The sequence below is a fragment of the Scyliorhinus torazame genome, chromosome 4 (assembly GCF_047496885.1).
Source record: "Scyliorhinus torazame isolate Kashiwa2021f chromosome 4, sScyTor2.1, whole genome shotgun sequence".
In the NCBI taxonomy this organism is placed as follows: domain Eukaryota; kingdom Metazoa; phylum Chordata; class Chondrichthyes; order Carcharhiniformes; family Scyliorhinidae; genus Scyliorhinus; species Scyliorhinus torazame.
Window position 1 is genome coordinate 77,306,079 of NC_092710.1, and position 18,579 is coordinate 77,324,657.

The window sequence follows — 18,579 nt, forward strand, 5'->3', positions numbered from 1 at the left end:
CTGTATACAAACCACCCTGAACCCCTTGATTAGATTCCAGTCTGTAAATCACTCCCGGGTATCTGTTATTCTATATATAAACCATCCTGAAGCCCTCGATTAGATTCCATTCTGTAACTCACTTCCGGGTATCTGTTACTCTATATATAAACCACCCTGAAGCCCTCGATTAGATTCCAATCTGTAACTCACTCCTGGGTATCTGTTATTCTATATATAAACCACCCTGAAGCCCTCGATTAGATTCCATTCTGTAACTCACTCCTGGGTATCTGTTATTCTGTATATAAACCACCCCGAAGCCCTCGATTAGATTCCATTCTGTTACTCACTCCCGGGTATCTGTTATTCTATATATAAACCACCCTGAAGCCCTCGATTAGTTTCCATTCTGTAACTCACTCCCGTGTATCTGTTATTCTATATATAAACCACCCCGAACCCCTCGATTAGATTCCAGTCTGTAACTCACTCCCGGGTATCTGTTATTCTATATATAAACCACCCTGAACCCCGCGATTAGATTCCATTCTGTAACTCACTCCGGGGTATTTGTTGAAAATAAACCCCTGCCTCTACCCAAATCGCTGTTTGAAAGCTTTCAATCTTTTTGTTTCCAATTTTAGGTACAGCTTGATGGAGGGACTGTCAATGCGGATCACATTTTTTCCTCCGTCCCAGCGAAAGGTTTGTAGACGGGGTGAATCGTGAAGCTCTGGGCCTTTGGGACCAGTTGCCATGGTGTGTCAGATGATGTCCAGTCGCACTTTCAACTCTGAACTCTCTTCTTCCTGTAGTGCTGAGCAGGGTCCTCCCTCCGATCTGGGAACCCCTGTGTGAGAGCCTGCGGAAGATCGCCAGTGTGTCCGTAGCTGTGGTCAATCTGGAGTATGAGGGCTTGGTCCTACCTGTCTCGGTGAGAATCGCGCGGACACATGATTCGAGATAAGCCCACTTCAAGTGACACGTCTCGTACTCCTGTTAAACCAGTGGTGTAGGAGGGAGGGTTTCAGATTTTTGGACCATTGGGATCTCTTCCGGGGCAGGTGGGACCTGTACAAGAAGGACGGGTTGCATCTAAACTGGGGGGGCACCAATATCCTGGCTGCGAGGTTTGCTAGTGTCACTCGGGAGGATTTAAACTAATATGGCAGGGGTGTGGGAACCAGAGCGTTAGCTTAGAAGGTGTCATAACTGAAGGGGAAAGAGAGAACAAAAATATAAGAACAACATCACCCTCAGGCAGAGCAAAAATGGTGACAAGTGTGAAAAGGGAGGTGGCCAATGCAGGATTGAGGGTGTTGTACCTAAATGCACGCAGTTTAAGGAACAGGGTAAATGAGCTTGTTGCGCACATTGAAATTGGCCGGTACGACGTTGTGGGCATCACAGAGATGTGGCTGCCAGCGGATCAGGGCTGGGATCTAAATATCCAAGGATATATGTCCTATCAAAACGACAGGCAGATGGGCAAAGGGAGCGGGGTTGCATTGTCAGTAAGGAATAAAGTCAAATCGATAGCAAGGAGCGATATAGAATTGGAAGGCATAGAATCTCTGTGAGTAGAGTTGAGGAATCGCAAAGGTAAAAAGACCCTGATGGAAGTTATGTACAGGCCTCCCAGCAGTACTCGGGATGTGGGGCAGAAAATAAATCAGGAAATAGAAAAGGCATGTAAAAAAGGCAACATAATAATAATCATGGGGATTTGAATATGCAGGTGGACTGGGAAAATCAGGTTGGTAGTGGATCCCAAGAAAAGGAATTTGTGGAATGTCTAAGAGATGTTTTTTTGGAGCAGCTTGTGACAGAGCCGAGTAGGGAACAGGCAATTCTGGATTTGGTGATGTGCATTGAGGCAGATTTGAATAGGGATCTTAAGGTAAAGGAACCCTTAGGGAGCAGTGACCACAATATGATAGAATTTACCCTGCAGTTTGAGATGGAGAAGCTGCAATCAGATGTAACGGTATTACAATTAAATAAGGGTAACTGCAAAGACATGAGGGAGGAGCTGGCCAGAGTTGATTGGAAGTAGGGAAGACAGTGGAACAGAAATGGCAGGAGTTTTGGGGGGTTATTCGGGAGGCACAGCAGAAATTCATCCCAAGGAGGAGGAAACATGCTAAGGGGAAGTCAAGGCATCCATGGCTGACGAGGGAAGTCAAGGACAGCATAATAGCAAAATGTGATGGGCGAGGCACTTTCAGAACCCCAAAATGTATCATGGAGTTCAACCAACCTCTCCCTTTAATGGATTTGTTGCTTTTCCTAGCGCACGGCTTGTTCCCTAGGTGTGGGATTACAATTATGGACACGTGGGTTTTTAAACACAAAACACTGTTTATTCCATGAACTCAACTTAACATCTTAAATAAACATTGGATCTCTTAACACCCCTTACTTCAAAGATAACTCAGAAAATATTGCAACAGTAAATAATTCCTTAAAGTGTTCCTTCAAACTTCCAAGAGATTTAACACCTTTAAACAGAATCACATCAGGTGAAAGGCTTTACTATTATGAGTTTAAATCACCCAAATGATCCAGAGATAGTCTTTCATGGCAGAGATCCAGCTCACTGCAAACACAGACACTCCCAAGCTCTTTTCAAACTGCAAAACTAAACTGCAAAACGGCTGACCTGACCTCAGCTCCACCCACTCTCTGACATCACTGTTTTCTTAAAGGTACATTGCTTAAACATCCATGTCTTAAAGGTACTCTCACAAGACACCTCCCCCCAAGAAAAAAAAACCCATCAACTTCAAGATGGTTTCATTTTTCACTTTTGCACCATGCACTAAGAAATGTACACAGTAAATATACCTTTTCGTTATTTTTTTTTTTTTAAAAACAACAATGCAAACAGGTATAATAATATAGTCCATTTTTCTTTGTTCTTCTTCCTCCAACTGAAATCTTTCTCGATTGATAGTCTCTTTGAACAAAGTCTCGGCACGATCCATCCATTCCTCTACTCCTCGGCATTTCTCTTCAGAATCAGATAATTTAGTTCAATCTGACCACCGAGTCCGTTGCAATTCTCCAATACAGGAACATTGGTGATCACAGCTTTCAGGCAGTCAAATGCCTGTTGAAAGTCCGCTGTCCATTGAAATTTTTTACGTTTCTTCAGCAATTCCATCAGTGGAGTAATCACGCCACAAAACATTTGCACAAATGTTCGATCAAATTCATTCATGCTATGAGATCGTATTATTTCCCTTCGCCTTGAGGGTATTGGAAACTCCGCAAGGAAAGTGATTCGGGCTTCTCCAAATTCACTTTTGGCCAGGTTAATCACCAAACCTGCCTCCTGAAGTCGATCGAAGAACTCCATACGATGTTTTAAATGTTCTTTCCATGTCCGGAAGTTGAAAATAAGAGCAGTTTGTCCTAATGTCTCAATGCCATCCCTCAAAAGTGGAATAGGATAAGAGTCCGTTCTTGTAACTGCATTCACCTTTCGATAGTCCACACACAACCGTTGAGTACCGTCTGGTTTAGGTACCGTCACTATGGGTGAGCTCCATTGGCTGCAACCACTTCAATTATGCCATTTTAAGCCTACTCTCAATCGCTTTGTTAACCTGTGCCAATTTTAAAGGATTAAGTCTATATGGATGTTGTTTGATAGGAACAGCATTTCCCACATCTACATCATGTATAGCCATTTTAGTACTTCCCAATTTATCTCTACAAACTTGCCCATGTGATATCAATAACTCTTTCAGGTCAGTTTGTTTTTCCTCTGGAAGGTAACTTAACAATTCATCCCAATTTTTAAGAACATCCTCACTTTCCAATTTAATTTGAGGTATGTCAAATTCACAGTCATCTGGATTTGGTTCATCACTTTGAGTTAGAATCATTAAAACTTCCTTTTTCTCTCCTTCCCTTTCAAAGTACCTTTTAAGCATATTCACAGGACACACTCGGTGAGTCTTCCTTCTATCTGGTGTTTTTACCACATAATTCACCTCACTTGATTTCCTTTCAATCTGATACCGTCCACAAAACCTAGCCTTTAAAGCTCCCCTACCACTGGTAACAACACTAAAACTTTACCCCCACTGGCAAAACTACGAACTTTGGATTTCTTGTCCGCTACCCGTTTCATCACATTTTGTGCAACTTTCAAATGTTGTCTAGCCAATTCATCTGCTCTATTTAATCGTTCCCTAAAATTTGACACGTAATCCAATCGTGTAATTTCCGAATTCTCACATACCAATTTTTTCTTAATCAATTTAAGTGGTCCTCTTACTTCATGATCAAAAATTCGTTCAAAAGGACTAAATTTGGTAGACTCATTAGGTGCATCCCTAATTGCAAACAATACGAATGGGATTACTTTATCCCAATCCTCTGGATAATCTTGACAATACGCCCTCAACATTGTCTTTAATGTCTGATGCCACCTTTCTAACGCTCCCTGCGATTCTGGATGGTACGCAGTTGATTTAAATTGTTTCATTCCTAAGCTATCCATAACTTCTTTGAATAACTTTGAAGTAAAATTTGTTCTGTTGCTAATTTTCTCCTTGGTTCAATTGCTCTGTTTTATTACCTTTGCTCTCGAGTCGCCATGTATCTTTATGATACCACCACGAGGTTCAAGTCCGAGTAATGATCAATAACTCAATACACCGATTAGTAAGATTTAAATCAAAGCACATTTATTATACACAGTAATCACTACTCATACACAAATTCTACGTCTAAGCTACTTCTACAACTAACAGGCCTATACTTAACTTCTGACTGGCCCACCCGGTCAGGGGAACAAATGGCCTTTTGTTCGGGTTCTGAGTCTGCGGGATTCAAAGTTGGTACGGACTGGTAGCTAGGAGCGCCTATCTCGTAGCGAGCGTTGAATTAAGACTTCTGTCGGGAGTCACTGCACCGGCCACGGTCAATGTTGGTTCGTGTTGCTGGGTGACCCGGGCAGGACGCAGAGGTGAAGAGGGCTGAAGAGAGCTCAAGAGAGCTGAAGAGAGAGCAATTTGAACTTGGGGCTCAACTCTTACAGTCCCCAGGGGCTTCCTGCCTTTCGGGGCGGACCCTGTACCTGGTCCCAAGTGATTGGACTTTGTCCCAATCGCTTGGTTCGATTTTCTCCAATACTGGAGCGGTTCCCTGATCGATGGGTGGTCTTGAGGTGCTTGTTCACCTCCTTTGTGTTGGCTCCTGCTGGCGCCGAGGAGTCTGGCTTTGCTTTGTGTGTCCAAAATGTTACTTATTGTTCCCGGGGATTGCTCATCAGTATGCAGATGGCTGCTACTTTGTTATGCTGACGGTCACTGGTATCGATGTTGTCCGGCCTTTGCAGAGGTAAATACACAGCAAACCTGCAGCTGCTGGTGTCTGTCTATGTTGGCTGACTTTCCCATCAGCCTTTGCCGTTCGCCATTTTAAATCGGGAGTTGGCCAATTTAGGTGGCTACAGTTCCTTGATCCAATTGAATTTCTGTGGGTAGTCCATCTCTAGTAAAGAATTTAAGTAACTCCTCCACAATCCTTTTAGCTGTAATATTACGTACTGGAATGCCCTCTGGAAACCTAGTAGACACATCCATTACAGTCAAAAGATATTGATTCCCATTTTTTGTTTTAGGAAGCGGTCCTACACAATCGATTAGGACCCTTGTAAAAGGTTCCTCAAATGCTGGAATGGGTATTAATGGCTCTGGTTTTATCACTGCTTGAGGTTTCCCTATCACTTGACATGTGTGACATGATTGACAAAATATAACTACATCTTTATGTAGTCCAGGCCAATAAAAATGTTTCTGGATTTTAGCTTGAGTTTCCCTTATTCCCAAATGACCTCCCACTGGTACCTCATGTGCAACTCGCAAAACCTCCTTTCTATACCCTACCGGCAAGACTACTTGATGAACTTCTGCCCACTTTTCATCTGCCTGCATATGTAAAGGTCTCCACTTTCTCATCAAGACATCATTTTTACAGTAATAACACTCTGGTATACTCTCAGATTCCACTTCCGTATATGCTTTCTGATATATCCGTTTTATTTCTACATCTTTCTGTTGTAACTCCGCCAATTTTCCTGAACTAAAAATATCCGCCTCATCATCCACCTGTTCTTGTTCTTTTCCAGCCATCTGATCAAAAATCGTTTCTGATAATTGCACTTCAACTTCATCTTCACTCTTTGATTTCTCCTCTTGTCTTAACCTGTGACTTTGTGACCTTGTTACTACATAATCCGGAAAAATCCCAGGATATTCGTCCTTTAACCCTTTAGTTGACTGATTTTCCACTGGCTTATCAACCACAGTAGGCATCACTCCCACCTGCGATCCAGCTATATCATTACCCAAGATAAACTGTATTCCTGGACAAGATAGTTTATTTATTACTCCTACTTCCACTTCACCACTCTTCACTGGACTTTCCAACCCTACCTTATATAATGGAACGCTACTCCTCTCACTCTGAATTCCACAGATCACCACCTTTTCTGGCAACATTCTTCCCAAACTACATAATTCCTCATGTCTTACCATTAAAGATTGACTAGCCCTTGTATCTCTTAAAATTGTGACTTCTTTACCTGCTCCTCCTGATACACATGAGTAAACTTTACCCATTTCTTTAAATACATCTGGCACCTTCTTAACAATTACTTCTTGAACAGGCGGTACAATCGTTTGCACCTCCTTCGCTTCCCTTGGGCTTTCCTTTACCACTCTAACAAACCCCACTGTCTTATCCTGTTTTACCACATCAGCCTTCCCAGTGCTTTTCTTCAACCACCAACACTGTGACTTTACATGGCCTAGTTTATTACAGTGAAAACATTTGAAATTTTTCATTTGTTTTCCACCCTCCTGGATTTCTTTTTTAATCTGAGGTACACTCTCTTTATTGTCTCCCATCAGATCACCTTTGCCTTTACCACTTGAGTATTTCTCATGTCCCCAGTTTCTATCCCTCACTGGCTGAAACTGATGTCGAAAACCAATCTTTGATTTATGAACTAATTCATAATCATCTGCCATTTCTGCTGCTAATCTCGCAGTTTTAACCCTCTGTTCTTCCACATGAGTTCTCACTACATCAGGAATTGAATTTTTAAACTCCTCCAAAAGTATAATTTCTCTGAGAGCTTCATACGTTTGGTCTATTTTCAAAGCCCTTATCCACCTATCAAAATTACTGTTTGAGCCTTTCAAACTCCATGTATGTTTGACCAAATTCTTTCCTTAAATTTCTAAACCTTTGTCTGGAAGCTTCAGGCACTAGCTCATATGCACTTAAGATGGATTTCTTCACCTCCTCATACGTTCCAGATACCGCCTCCGGTAGTGATGCAAACACTTCACTAGCTCTACCTACCAGCTTTGTTTGAATCAGTAATACCCACATGTCCTGTGGCCATTGCATTTGTTAAGCTACCTTCTTAAATGAAATGAAAAAGGCTTCCACTTCCTTCTCGTCAAACCTTGGCAATGCTTGGACATATTTAAATAGATTTGCACCAAGCCTTCGACTTTGACGCTCTTTCTCACTATCCTCATCACTATCATCCAACTGTACGTTTCCCTCTCCGTCTGCCAATTTTAACTGATTGTCATGTTTCATGGCCATTTTCTGAAGTTCAAACTCCCTCTCTTTATCTTTTTCCCTGATCTGTATCTCCCTTTCTTTTTCTTTTTGTTCTGCTAGGGCTATTTCTTTTCTCCTTTCTCCTTCCTTTCTCTCACTCTCGTATTCAAGCCGCTTTAATTCTTTCTCATGTCCCATTTGTTTAATTTGCAACTGAATTTTTGCCATTTCCAATGAGTCAAACTCTATCTCAGGCAACTTTAAATGCTTAACCACCGCCATAATTACCTCACCTTTTCGCATTTTGTCAGGTAATGTTAACTGCAATGTTCTTGCCAAATCTAACAATCTGCTTTTCGTTTCTGTCCGTAAAGTACTACGTGTGACATTCTCCACCCCCAAAATCTTCTGAGCCTCTGAAAGAGCCATTGTTCACAACACTCTCCCCACTTAAACTAAAATACCACACCAGAAAAGCAACAATCCTTCACTGTCTTTAAGTTCACAAAAGCCAATCCAGTAGATAGACTTTTATCCCCCTCGAGCCCCCAATTGTTATGGGCGAGGCATTTTCAGAACCCCAAAATGTATCATGGAGTTCAACCAACCTCTCCCTTTAATGGATTTGTTGCTTTTCCTAGCACACGGCTTGTTCCCTAGGTGTGGGATTACAATTTTGGATGTGTGGGTTTTTAAACACAAAACACTGTTTATTCCATGAACTCAGCTGAACATCTTAAATAAACATTGGAACTCTTAACACCCCTTACTTCAAAGATAACTCAGAAAATATTGCAACAGTAAATAATTCCTTAAAATGTTCCTTCAAACTTCCAAGAGACTTAACACCTTTAAACAGAATCACATCAGGTTAAAGGCTATTATGAGTTTAAATCACCCAAATGATCCAGAGATAGTCTTTCATGGCAGAGATCCAACTCACTGCAAATACAGACACTCCCAAGCTCTTTTCAAACTGCAAAACTAAACTCCAAAATGGCTGACCTAACCTTAGCTCCACCCACTCTCTGACATCACTGTTTTCTTAAAGGTACATTGCTTAAACATCCATGTCTTAAGGGTACTCTCACATGACAAAAAGAAAAAGCATACATAGTGGCGAGGATTAGTTGGAAGCCAGAGGATTGGGAAGCCTTTAAAAGCGAGCAGAGGACAACTAGAATCATAGAATTTACAGTGCAGAAGGAGGCCATTCGGCCCATCGAGTCTGCACCGGCTCTCGGAAAGAGCACCCTACCAAGGTCAACACCTCCACCCTATCCCCATAACCCAGTAATCCCACCCAACACTAAGGGCAATTTTGGACACTAAGGGCAATTTATCATGGTCAATCCACCTAACCTGCACATCTTTGGACTGTGGGAGGAAACCGGAGCACCCGGAGGAAACCCACGCACACACGGGGAGGATGTGCAGACTCCTCACAGTCAGTGACCCAAGCCGGAATCGAACCTGGGACCCTGGAGCTGTGAAGCAATTGTGCTATCCACAAGGCTACCGAGCTGCCCTAACGAAGCAATAAGGGGGGAGAAGATGCAGTATGAGTGCAAGCTAGCTAGTAATATAAAAGAAGATAGGAAGAGTTTATTTCAATATATAAAAGGTAGAGAGAGGCAAAAATAGATATTGGACCAGTGGAAAACATGGCTGGAGAAGAAATAAATAGGAAACAAACAAATGGCAGAAGAACTGAATAGTTACTTTGCATCAGTCTTCACGATGGAAGCCACCAGTGGGATGCCAGAGCTCCAGGAGAATCAGGGGGCAGAGGAGAGTGCAGTGGCCATCACTAAGGAGAAGGATCTGGGGAAACTGAAAGGTCTGAAGGTGGATAAGTCACCTGGACCGGATGGTCTACACCCCAGGGTTCTAAAAGAGATAGCTGAGGAGATTGTGGAGGCATTGGTGGTGATCCTTCAGGAATCACTGGAGGCAGGAAGGGTGCCAGAGGACTGGAAGGTGGCTAATGTAACGCCACTGTTTAAGAAGGGAGGGAGGCAGAAGACGGGAAATTATAGGCCGGTTAGCCTGACTTTGGTCATTGGCAAGATTTAAGAGTCTAGGACAGCACGGTGGCGCAGTGGTTAGCATTGCTGCATCATGGCGCTGAGGTCCCAGGTTCGATCCCGGCTCTGGGTCACTGTCCGTCTGGAGTTTGCACATTCTCTCCGTCCTTGCGTGGGTTTCACCCCCACAACCCAAAATGTGCAGGGTAGGTGAATTGGCCACGCTAAATTGCCCCGTATTTGGAAAAAATTAAATCGGTATTCTAAATTTATTTTAAAAAAGGATTTCGAGTCCATTATTAAAGATGAAATAGCGGAGTTCTTGGAAGTGCATGAAAAATAGGAATGAGTCAGCACGGCTTCGTCAAGGGGAGGTCATGTCTGACAAATGAGTTATTTGAGGTGGTAACAAAGAAGTTAGACAGAGGAGAACCAGGGACGTGATCTATTTAGATTTCCAGAAGGCCTTTGCCAAGGTGCCGCATAGGAGACTGTGAAATAAATTAAGAGCCCATGGTGTTGAGGGTAAGATCCTGGCATGGATAGAGGATTGGCTGACTGGCAGAAGGCAGAGAGTGGGGATAAAGGGGTCTTTTTCAGGATGGCAGCCGGTGACTAGTGGTGTGCCTCAGGGGTCTGTGCTGGGACCACAACTTTCCACAATATACGATGAACGTCTGAGGATCCTGGGATTATATTCATTGGAGTTTAGGAGGTTGAGGGGCGATCTAATAGAAACTTACAAGATAATGAATGGCTTAGATAGGGTGGACGTAGGGAAGTTGTTTCCATTAGCAGGGGAGACTAGGACCCGGGGGCACAGCCTTAGAATAAAAGGGAGTCACTTTAGAACAGAGATGAGGAAAAATTTCTTCAGCCAGAGAGTGGTGGGTCTGTGGAATTCATTGCCACAGCGGGCGGTGGAGGCCGGGACGTTGAGTGTCTTTAAGACAGAAGTTGATAAATTCTTGATTTCTCGAGGAATTAAGGGCTATGGAGAGAGAGCAGGTAAACGGAGTTGAAATCAGCCATGATTGAATGGTGGAGTGGACTCGATGGGCCGAATGGCCTTCCTGCCGCTCCTATGTCTTATGGTCTATGGTCTAATATACATTAATGATCTGGAAGAAGGAACTGAAGGCACTGTTGCTAAGTTTGCAAATGATGCAAAGATCTGTAGAGGGACAGGTAGTATTGAGGAAGCAGGGGGGCTGCAGAAGGATTTGGACAGGCAAGGAGAGTGGGCAATGAGGAGGCAGATGGAATACAATGTGGAAAAGTGTGAGGTTATGCACTTTGGAAGGAGGAATTTAGGCATAGACTATTTTCTAAATGGGGAAATGCTTCGGAAATCAGAAGCACAAAGGGACTTGTGAGTCATTGTTCACGATTCTCTTAAGATTAATGTGCAGGTTCAGTCTGCAGTTAGGAAGGCAATTGCAATGTTAGCATTCATGTCAAGAGGGCTAGAATACAAAACCAAGGATGTATTTCTGAGGCTGTATAAGGCTCTGGTCAGACCCCATTTGGAGTATTGTGAGCAGTTTTGGGGCCCGTATCTAAGGAAGGATGTGCTGGCCTTGGAAAGGGTCCAGAGGAGGTTCACAAGAATGATTCCTGGAATGAACAGCTTGTCGTATGAGGAATGGTTGAGGACTCTGGGTCTGTACTCGTTGGAATTTAGAAGGATGAATGGGGATCTTTCATCAACTTAAAAGACACTGCGAGGCCTAGATAGAGTGGATGTGGAGACAATGTTTCCATTGGTAGGAAAAACTAGAAGCAGAGGGCACCATCTCAGACTAAAGGGACGATGCTTTAAAACAGAAATGAGGAGGAATTTCTTCAGCCAGGGGGAGGTGAATCTGTGGAACTCTGCCGCAGAAGGCTGTGGAGGCCAATTCACTGAGTGTCTTTAAGACATGCGGATCACAGGGTCAACGGCAGGGTTCTGAGGAATGTGGAGGAACAGAGAGATCTTGGGGTTCATGTCCCTAGATCGCTGAAGGTTGCCACTCAAGTGGACAGAGCCGTGAAGAAGGCCTATAGTGTGTTTGCGTTTATTAACAGGGGGCTTGAGTTTAAGAGCCGTGGGGTTATGCTGCAACTACATGACCGTGGTGAGACCACATTTGGAGTATTGTGTGTAGTTCTGGTCACCTCACTATAGAAAGGATGTGGAAGCATTGGAAAGGGTGCAAAGGAGATTTACCAGGATGCTGCCTGGTTTGGAGGATAGGTCTTATGAGGAAAGGTTGAGGGAGCGAGGGCTTTTCTCTTTGGAGCGGAGGAGGATGAGAGGCGACTTAATTGAGGTTTATAAGACGATGAGGGGGATAGATGGAGTGGACGCTCAGAGACTATTTCCTCGGGTGGATGTAGCTGTTACAAGGGGGCATAACTATAAGATTCAGGGTGGGAGATATAGGAGGGATGTCCGAGGTAGGTTCTTTACTCAGAGAGTGGTTCGGGTGTGGAATGGACTGCCTGCTGTGATACTGGAGTCGGACACTTTAGGAACTTTCAAGTGGTTATTGGATAGGCACATGGAGCACACCAGAATGACAGGGAGTGGGATAGCTTGATCTTGGCTTCGGACAATGCTCGGCACAACATCGAGGGCCGAAACTGTTCTGTGCTGTACTGTTCTATGTTCTAGAGATAGATAGGGTCTTGATTAATAAGGGGATCATGGGTTATGGGGAGAAGGCAGGAGAATTGGGATGAGAAACTTTCAGCCATGATTGAATGGTGGAACAGACTCGATGGGCCGAGTGGCCTAATTCTGTTCCTATGTCTTATGGTCTTATTTTCTGTCCTGCACACTCAGCCTCTGACTCAGTCACTCTGCCCCGATTCTGACTCCTCTCTCCCTGATTCTGACTCCCTCGCTCTGCCACCACTGTTTCTCTGCCTGCCTTTCTCTGCCTCTCTCTACTTACCCTTTCCACTCTCTGCCTCCCCATACAGGGTTTTGGACACCTCATTCCCTCTCATGAGAGCAGCGAGATCCTCGGCGTTGTTTACGATTCCTGTAGTTTCCCCCAGCAGGATCGAGTGGGTCCTCCAACCACCAGACTAACGGTACAGCGCCAAGGGATTGTGGGGGTCGAGAGCGCCTTTGTGGGGCATGTGTGTGACGATTATTATCTGGGGCTGGTTTAGCACAGTGGGCTAAATAGCAGCCTTGTAATACAGAACAATGACAGCAGCGCGGGTTCAATTCCCGTTCCAGCCTCCCCGAACAGGCGCCGGAATGTGGCGACTAGGGGCTTTTCACAGTAACTTCATTGAAGCCTACGCGTGACAATAAGCGATTATTATTATTATTATTTTGAAGCGCTGGACTCAATCAGACACATTCCTGGTTTGGATCGGTGAAAGGGTCAGTGAGACAGCAATTGCAGAAGGGCGGTCAGTGAGAGCGTAATTGCAGAACATCAGTGAGAGCGTATTTGCCGCAATGATCAATGAGATATTAATTGCATTGGGGAATGCATGAGAGACTGATTAGCCTGTGGATCAGGAACAAAGCTATTTTCTCTACCACGCGCTAATTGCCGCAGGTTTGTTTGCGAGGCAGTTACTATCTTAGTGGATTCAGAGAGAGAATAATTGCTCCAGGAAAGTCACAGACTTATTTGTTTGCCGACGTTTCCAGTCAGTTGCAAGAGAATGAGGTGCCATCGCCCTCGGTCTAACACTTCGCACCAATGTTCCCAGGTCATGATGGGAGGCTCCTGGTTCCAGGAGTCCTTTGGTGATCCAGACACTGTGCCTCAGGGTCATCTGCTCCAGCGAGCACTGGACACGGTGCAGAATCACCTGGGAATCACGCAGAAACCCCTGCAAAGCATCAGCAAAGTACATAAGGTGAGCCAAGATTCTGTTTGACAAAGAGGCAATCAGACTTGAAATGTTTGCTCCCTTCTCTCTCCACACAGGCTGTCAGACCTGCTGAGATTGTCCAGGATTTTCTGTTTCTGTTTCAGATTCCAGCTTCCACAATAATTTGTTTCTCTCTTTTTGCTCCGTCTATAATGTCCCATAAAACAATCCAGAGTCGGCATAGCACGGAGTTCCATAGCGAATGTCCCTCTACTCTGTCCCCATCAAACACTCCCAGGACAGGTACAGCACGGGGTTAGATACAGAGTAAAGCTCCCTCTACACTGTCCCCATCAAACATTCCCAGGACAGGTACAGCACGGGGTTAGATACAGAGTAAAGCTCCCTCTACACTGTCCCCATCAAGCACTCCCAGGACAGGTACAGCACGGGGTTAGATACAGAGTAAAGCTCCCTCTACACTGTCCCCATCAAGCACTCCCAGGACAGGTACAGCACGGGGTTAGATACAGAGTAAAGCTCCCTCTACACTGTCCCCATCAAACACTCCCAGGACTGGTACAGCACGGGGTTAGATACAGAGTAAAGCTCCCTCTACACGGTCCCCACCAAACACTCCCAGGACAGGTACAGCACGGGGTTAGATACAGAGTAAAGCTCCCTCTACACTGTCCCCATCAAACACTCCCAGGACAGGTACAGCACGGGGTTAGATACAGAGTAAAGCTCCCTCTACACTGTCCCCATCAAACACTCCCAGGACAGGTACAGCACGGGGTTAGATCCAGAGTAAAGCTCCCTCTCCACTGTCCCCATCAAACACTCCCAGGACAGGTACAGCACGGGGTTAGATCCAGAGTAAAGCTCCCTCTACACTGTCCCCATCAAACACTCCCAGGGCAGATAGAGCACGGGGTTAGATCCAGAGCAAAGCTCCCTCTACACTGTCCCCATCAAACACTCCCAGGACAGGTACAGCACGGGGTTAGATACAGAGTAAAGCTCCCTCTACACTGTCCCCATCAAACACTCCCAGGACAGGTACAGCACGGGGTTAGATACAGAGTAAAGGTCCCTCTACACTGTCCCCATCAAACACTCCCAGGGCAGATAGAGCACGGGGTTAGATCCAGAGCAAAGCTCCCTCTACACTGTCCCCATCAAACACTCCCAGGACAGGTACAGCACGGGGTTAGATACAGAGTAAAGCTCCTTCTACACTGTCCCCATCAAACACTCCCAGGACAGGTACAGCACGGGGTTATACACAGAATAAAGCTTCCACTACACTGTCCCCATCTAACACTCCTGGGACAGGTACAGCACGGGGTTTTACACAGAATAAAGCTCCCACTACACTGTCCCCATCAAACACTCCCAGGACAGGTACAGCACGGGGTTAGAGGCAGCACGGTAGCACAGCGTTTAGCACAGTTACTTCACAGCTTCAGGGTCCCAGGTTCGATTCCCGGCTTGGGTCACTGTCTGTGCGGAGTCTGCACGTTCTCGCCGTGTCTGCGTGGGTTTCCTCCGGGTGCTCCGGTTTCCTCCCACAGTCCAAAGATGTGCAGCTCAGGTGGATTGGCCGTGCTAAATTGTCCTTCGTGTCCAGAAGGTTAGGTGGGGTTACTGGGTTACGGGATAGGGTGGAGGTGTGGGGTTAAGTGGGGTGCTCTTTCCTGGGGCTGGTGCAGACTCGATGGGCTGAATGGCCTCCTTCTGCACTGTAAATTCTATGACTCTACGATTCATACAGAGTAAAGCTGCTTCAGACACTCAGGATTAACCCTGTTACTTTGTCTATATTCACAGGACTGTATCCCACAGTATACACTCGGACACTCAGAACTCTTGGGTGAGTGTGTTTACTGAACAACTCCTAATGTCTGCTTCGACCTTGAACAACTCTTTCTCTGTGTGTCAGCTCATCTGCTCACTCGTCTAGACCACCTCAACACTATTGGCTGGTCTCCCGCTGCATAAAATTCAGCTTGTTCAAATCACTGCCAGCCCCTGCTGCGGCCTTGTACCAAGTCCCTGTTACCCATTGCCTCTTCCTCTCGCTGACCTGCATTGACTCCTGAGCCCCCAACACCTTAACAGTTAAGCGTCATCTTCATTGTTTTCAAATCCCCACATGGCCTCCAACCTGCTCCCTATCTCTGTAACCTCCCTCAGTCCCTACAATATTCCCTATCTCTGTAACCTCCCTCAGTCCCTACAATATTCCCTATCTCTGTAACCTCCCTCAGCCCCTACAACCCTCCCTCTCTCTGTAACCTCCCTCAGCCCCTACAACCCTCCCTATCTCTGTAACCTCCCTCAGCCCCTACAACCCTCCCTATTTCTGTAACCTCCCTCAGTCCCTACAACCCTCCCTAGCTCTGTAGCTTCCCTCAGTCCCTATAACCCTCCCTATCTCTGTCACCTCCCTCAGTCCCTACAACCCTCCCTATCTCTGTAACCTCCCTCAGCCCCTACAACCCTCCCTATCTCTGTAACCTCTCTCAGTCCCTACAACCCTCCCTAACTCTGTAACGTCCTCCAGCCCCTACAACCCTCCCTATTTCTGTAACCTCCCTCAGCCCCTACAACCCTCCCTATTTCTGTAACCTCCCTCAGTCCCTACAACCCTCCCTAGCTCTGTAGCTTCCCTCAGTCCCTATAACCCTCCCTATCTCTGTCACCTCCCTCAGTCCCTACAACCCTCCCTATCTCTGTAACCTCCCTCAGCCCCTACAACCCTCCCTATCTCTGTAACCTCTCTCAGTCCCTACAACCCTCCCTATCTCTGTAACCTCCTCCAGCCCCTACAACCCTCCCTATCTCTGTAACCTCCACCAGTCCCGACAACCCTCCCTATCGCTGTAACCTCCTCCAGCCCCTACAACACTCCCTATCTCTGTAGCTTCCCTCAGTCCCTATAAACCTCCCTATCTCTGTAACCTCCCTCAGTCCCTACAACCCTCCCTATCTCTGTAGCTTCCCTCAGTCCCTATAAACCTCCCTATCTCTGTAACCTCCCTCAGTCCCTACAACCCTCCCTATCTCTGTAGCTTCCCTCAGTCCCTGTAACCCTCCCTATCTCTGTAACCTCCCTCAGTCCCTACAACCCTCCCTATCTCTGTAACCTCCCTCAGTCCCTACAACCCTGCCTATCTCTGTAGCTTCCCTCAGTCCCTGTAACCCTCCCTATCTCTGTAACCTCCCTCAGTCCCTACAACCCTCCCTATCTCTGTAACCTCCCTCAGTCCCTACAACCCTCCCTATCTCTGTAACCTCCCTAAGTCCCTACAACCCTCCCTATCTCTGTAACCTCCCTATCTCTGTAACCTCGAGCCCCTACAACCCTCCCTATCTCTGTAACCTCCCTCAGTCCCTACAACCCTCACTATCTGTCGCTTCCCTCAGTCCCTATAACCCTCCCTGTCTCTGTAACCTCCCTCAGTCCCTACAACCCTCCCTATCTCTGTAACCTCCCTATCTCTGTAACCTCGAGCCCCTACAACCCTCCCTATCTCTGTAACCTCCCTATCTCTGTAACCTCGAGCCCCTACAACCCTCCCTATCTCTGTAACCTCCTCGAGCCCCTACAAACCCTCCCTATCTCTGTAACCTCCTCGAGCCCCTACACCCCTCTCTATCTCAGTCACCTCACTCGGACCCTATACCCCTCCCTATCGGTGTAACTCCCTCCGTTTTGGTATGATTACTCGATCAGCAGTGCTGTATAAATGCAAGTTGATGTTGTTGTTCCCGCGCAGGTTAAACTTAGCTCTTGTCACACCGCCAGCGAAACAGTCCTGGCTTCGACCTCTGACCTCGTGTTGACGTTTGCCTCTGTCTCTCTTTCTCTTCGCAGACACTATTTTTGGATCAATTGACAAACACCACTTGGCCCTGTCCCTGATCGGTGCCTCGTACCGGGGCGTCTCGGTGAATGACTGCATTTACGAGGCCCAGAGATCGGTCGACAGGCTGCTGGGGTTAACACAGCAGCACCGGTGAGTGTGGGAGCTGGGATGAAGCTGGCCTACTGGAGATCTGGGCTGAGTCGCAGGAACTGTTCTATCCCTCCGCCTCCACCACCTCGGGGTTAGTGGGGGGGCTGGATTGTGCCTCTTACTCCCGGCCCTCCCTGTCTCAAACCCACACGCCTCGGGATGAGAGTGGGATTGGTGTGGACCCTGGAATAGACAGTCTGACACCTCGCCATCTTTGTGTGAATGCCTGTTTTGGAGAGATGACCTTTGACATCAGAACACTGTCTGCAAAGATCTGAATAAAATCCTGAAGCCAGACACCAGCTTGTCTCTCCTCAGCCGGGGACCAAAGGAGGGTCTTCAGCCCATCAGACATTTAACCATGCTAGCCTTCCATCGCATCCCGGCCTGCCCCTCACCCTTCTCTTTCGGCCTGTCGCCCTCCTCTCCCTCTGCCCCTCACCCTCCTCTCCCTCTGTCCCTCACCCTCCTCTCCCTCTGCCCCTCACCCTCTCTCCCTCTGCCCCTCACCCTCCTCTCCCTCTGCCCCTCACCCTCCTCTCCCTCTGTCCCTCACCCTCCTCTCCCTCTGCCCCTCACCTTCTCTCCCTCTGCCCCTCGCACCTTCTCTCCCTCTTCCCCTCACACCTCTCCATCATCCCCTCGCACCTTCTGTCCCTCTTCCCGTCGCACCTTCTCTCCCTCTGCCCTTCGCACCTTTTCTCCCTCTGCCCCTCACCCTTCTCTCCCTCTGCCCTCGCATCTTTTCTCCCTCTGCCCCTCACCCTTCTCTCCCTCTGCCCTCGCATCTTCTCTCTCTCTGCCCGTCGCACCTTCTCTCCCTCTGCCACTCGCACCTTCTCTCCCTCTTTCCCTCACACATTCTCTCTCTCTGCCCCTCGCACCGAAACCGGCTCCATCCCAGTTACTGTGTTGAGACTCTTAATCTCACCTCTCCCTGTTACCTTCTCCCAATCGGCAACCCTCCCTATCTCTGTAACCTCCTCCAGCCCCTGTGACCCTCCCTATTTCTGTAACCTCCTCCAGCCTCTGTGACCCTCCCTATCTCTGTAACTTCCTCCAGCCCCGACAAACCTCCCTATCTCTGTAACCTCCTCCAGCCTCTGTGACAATCCCTATCT

General features: G+C 46.8%; 1 protein-coding gene across 2 annotated transcripts in view; it reads left to right on the forward strand.

Annotated features, from left to right (window-relative positions):
• Positions 1-17,755, forward strand: part of LOC140410314 (protoporphyrinogen oxidase-like) — a 135,078-nt gene extending 117,323 nt beyond the window's left edge. The window contains exons 8-13 of one of the 2 annotated variants that reach the window (XM_072498304.1): positions 627-687; positions 798-916; positions 12,576-12,689; positions 13,329-13,478; positions 15,267-15,309; positions 17,317-17,755. In XM_072498304.1, the coding sequence (XP_072354405.1) occupies positions 627-687; positions 798-916; positions 12,576-12,689; positions 13,329-13,478; positions 15,267-15,309; positions 17,317-17,462 (633 nt within the window). In that variant the 3' untranslated portion in view covers positions 17,463-17,755. The remainder of the gene's footprint in view (positions 1-626; positions 688-797; positions 917-12,575; positions 12,690-13,328; positions 13,479-15,266; positions 15,310-17,316) is intronic. The other variant, XM_072498305.1, reaches the window with a different exon arrangement.
• The last annotated feature ends 824 nt before the right edge of the window (positions 17,756-18,579 follow it).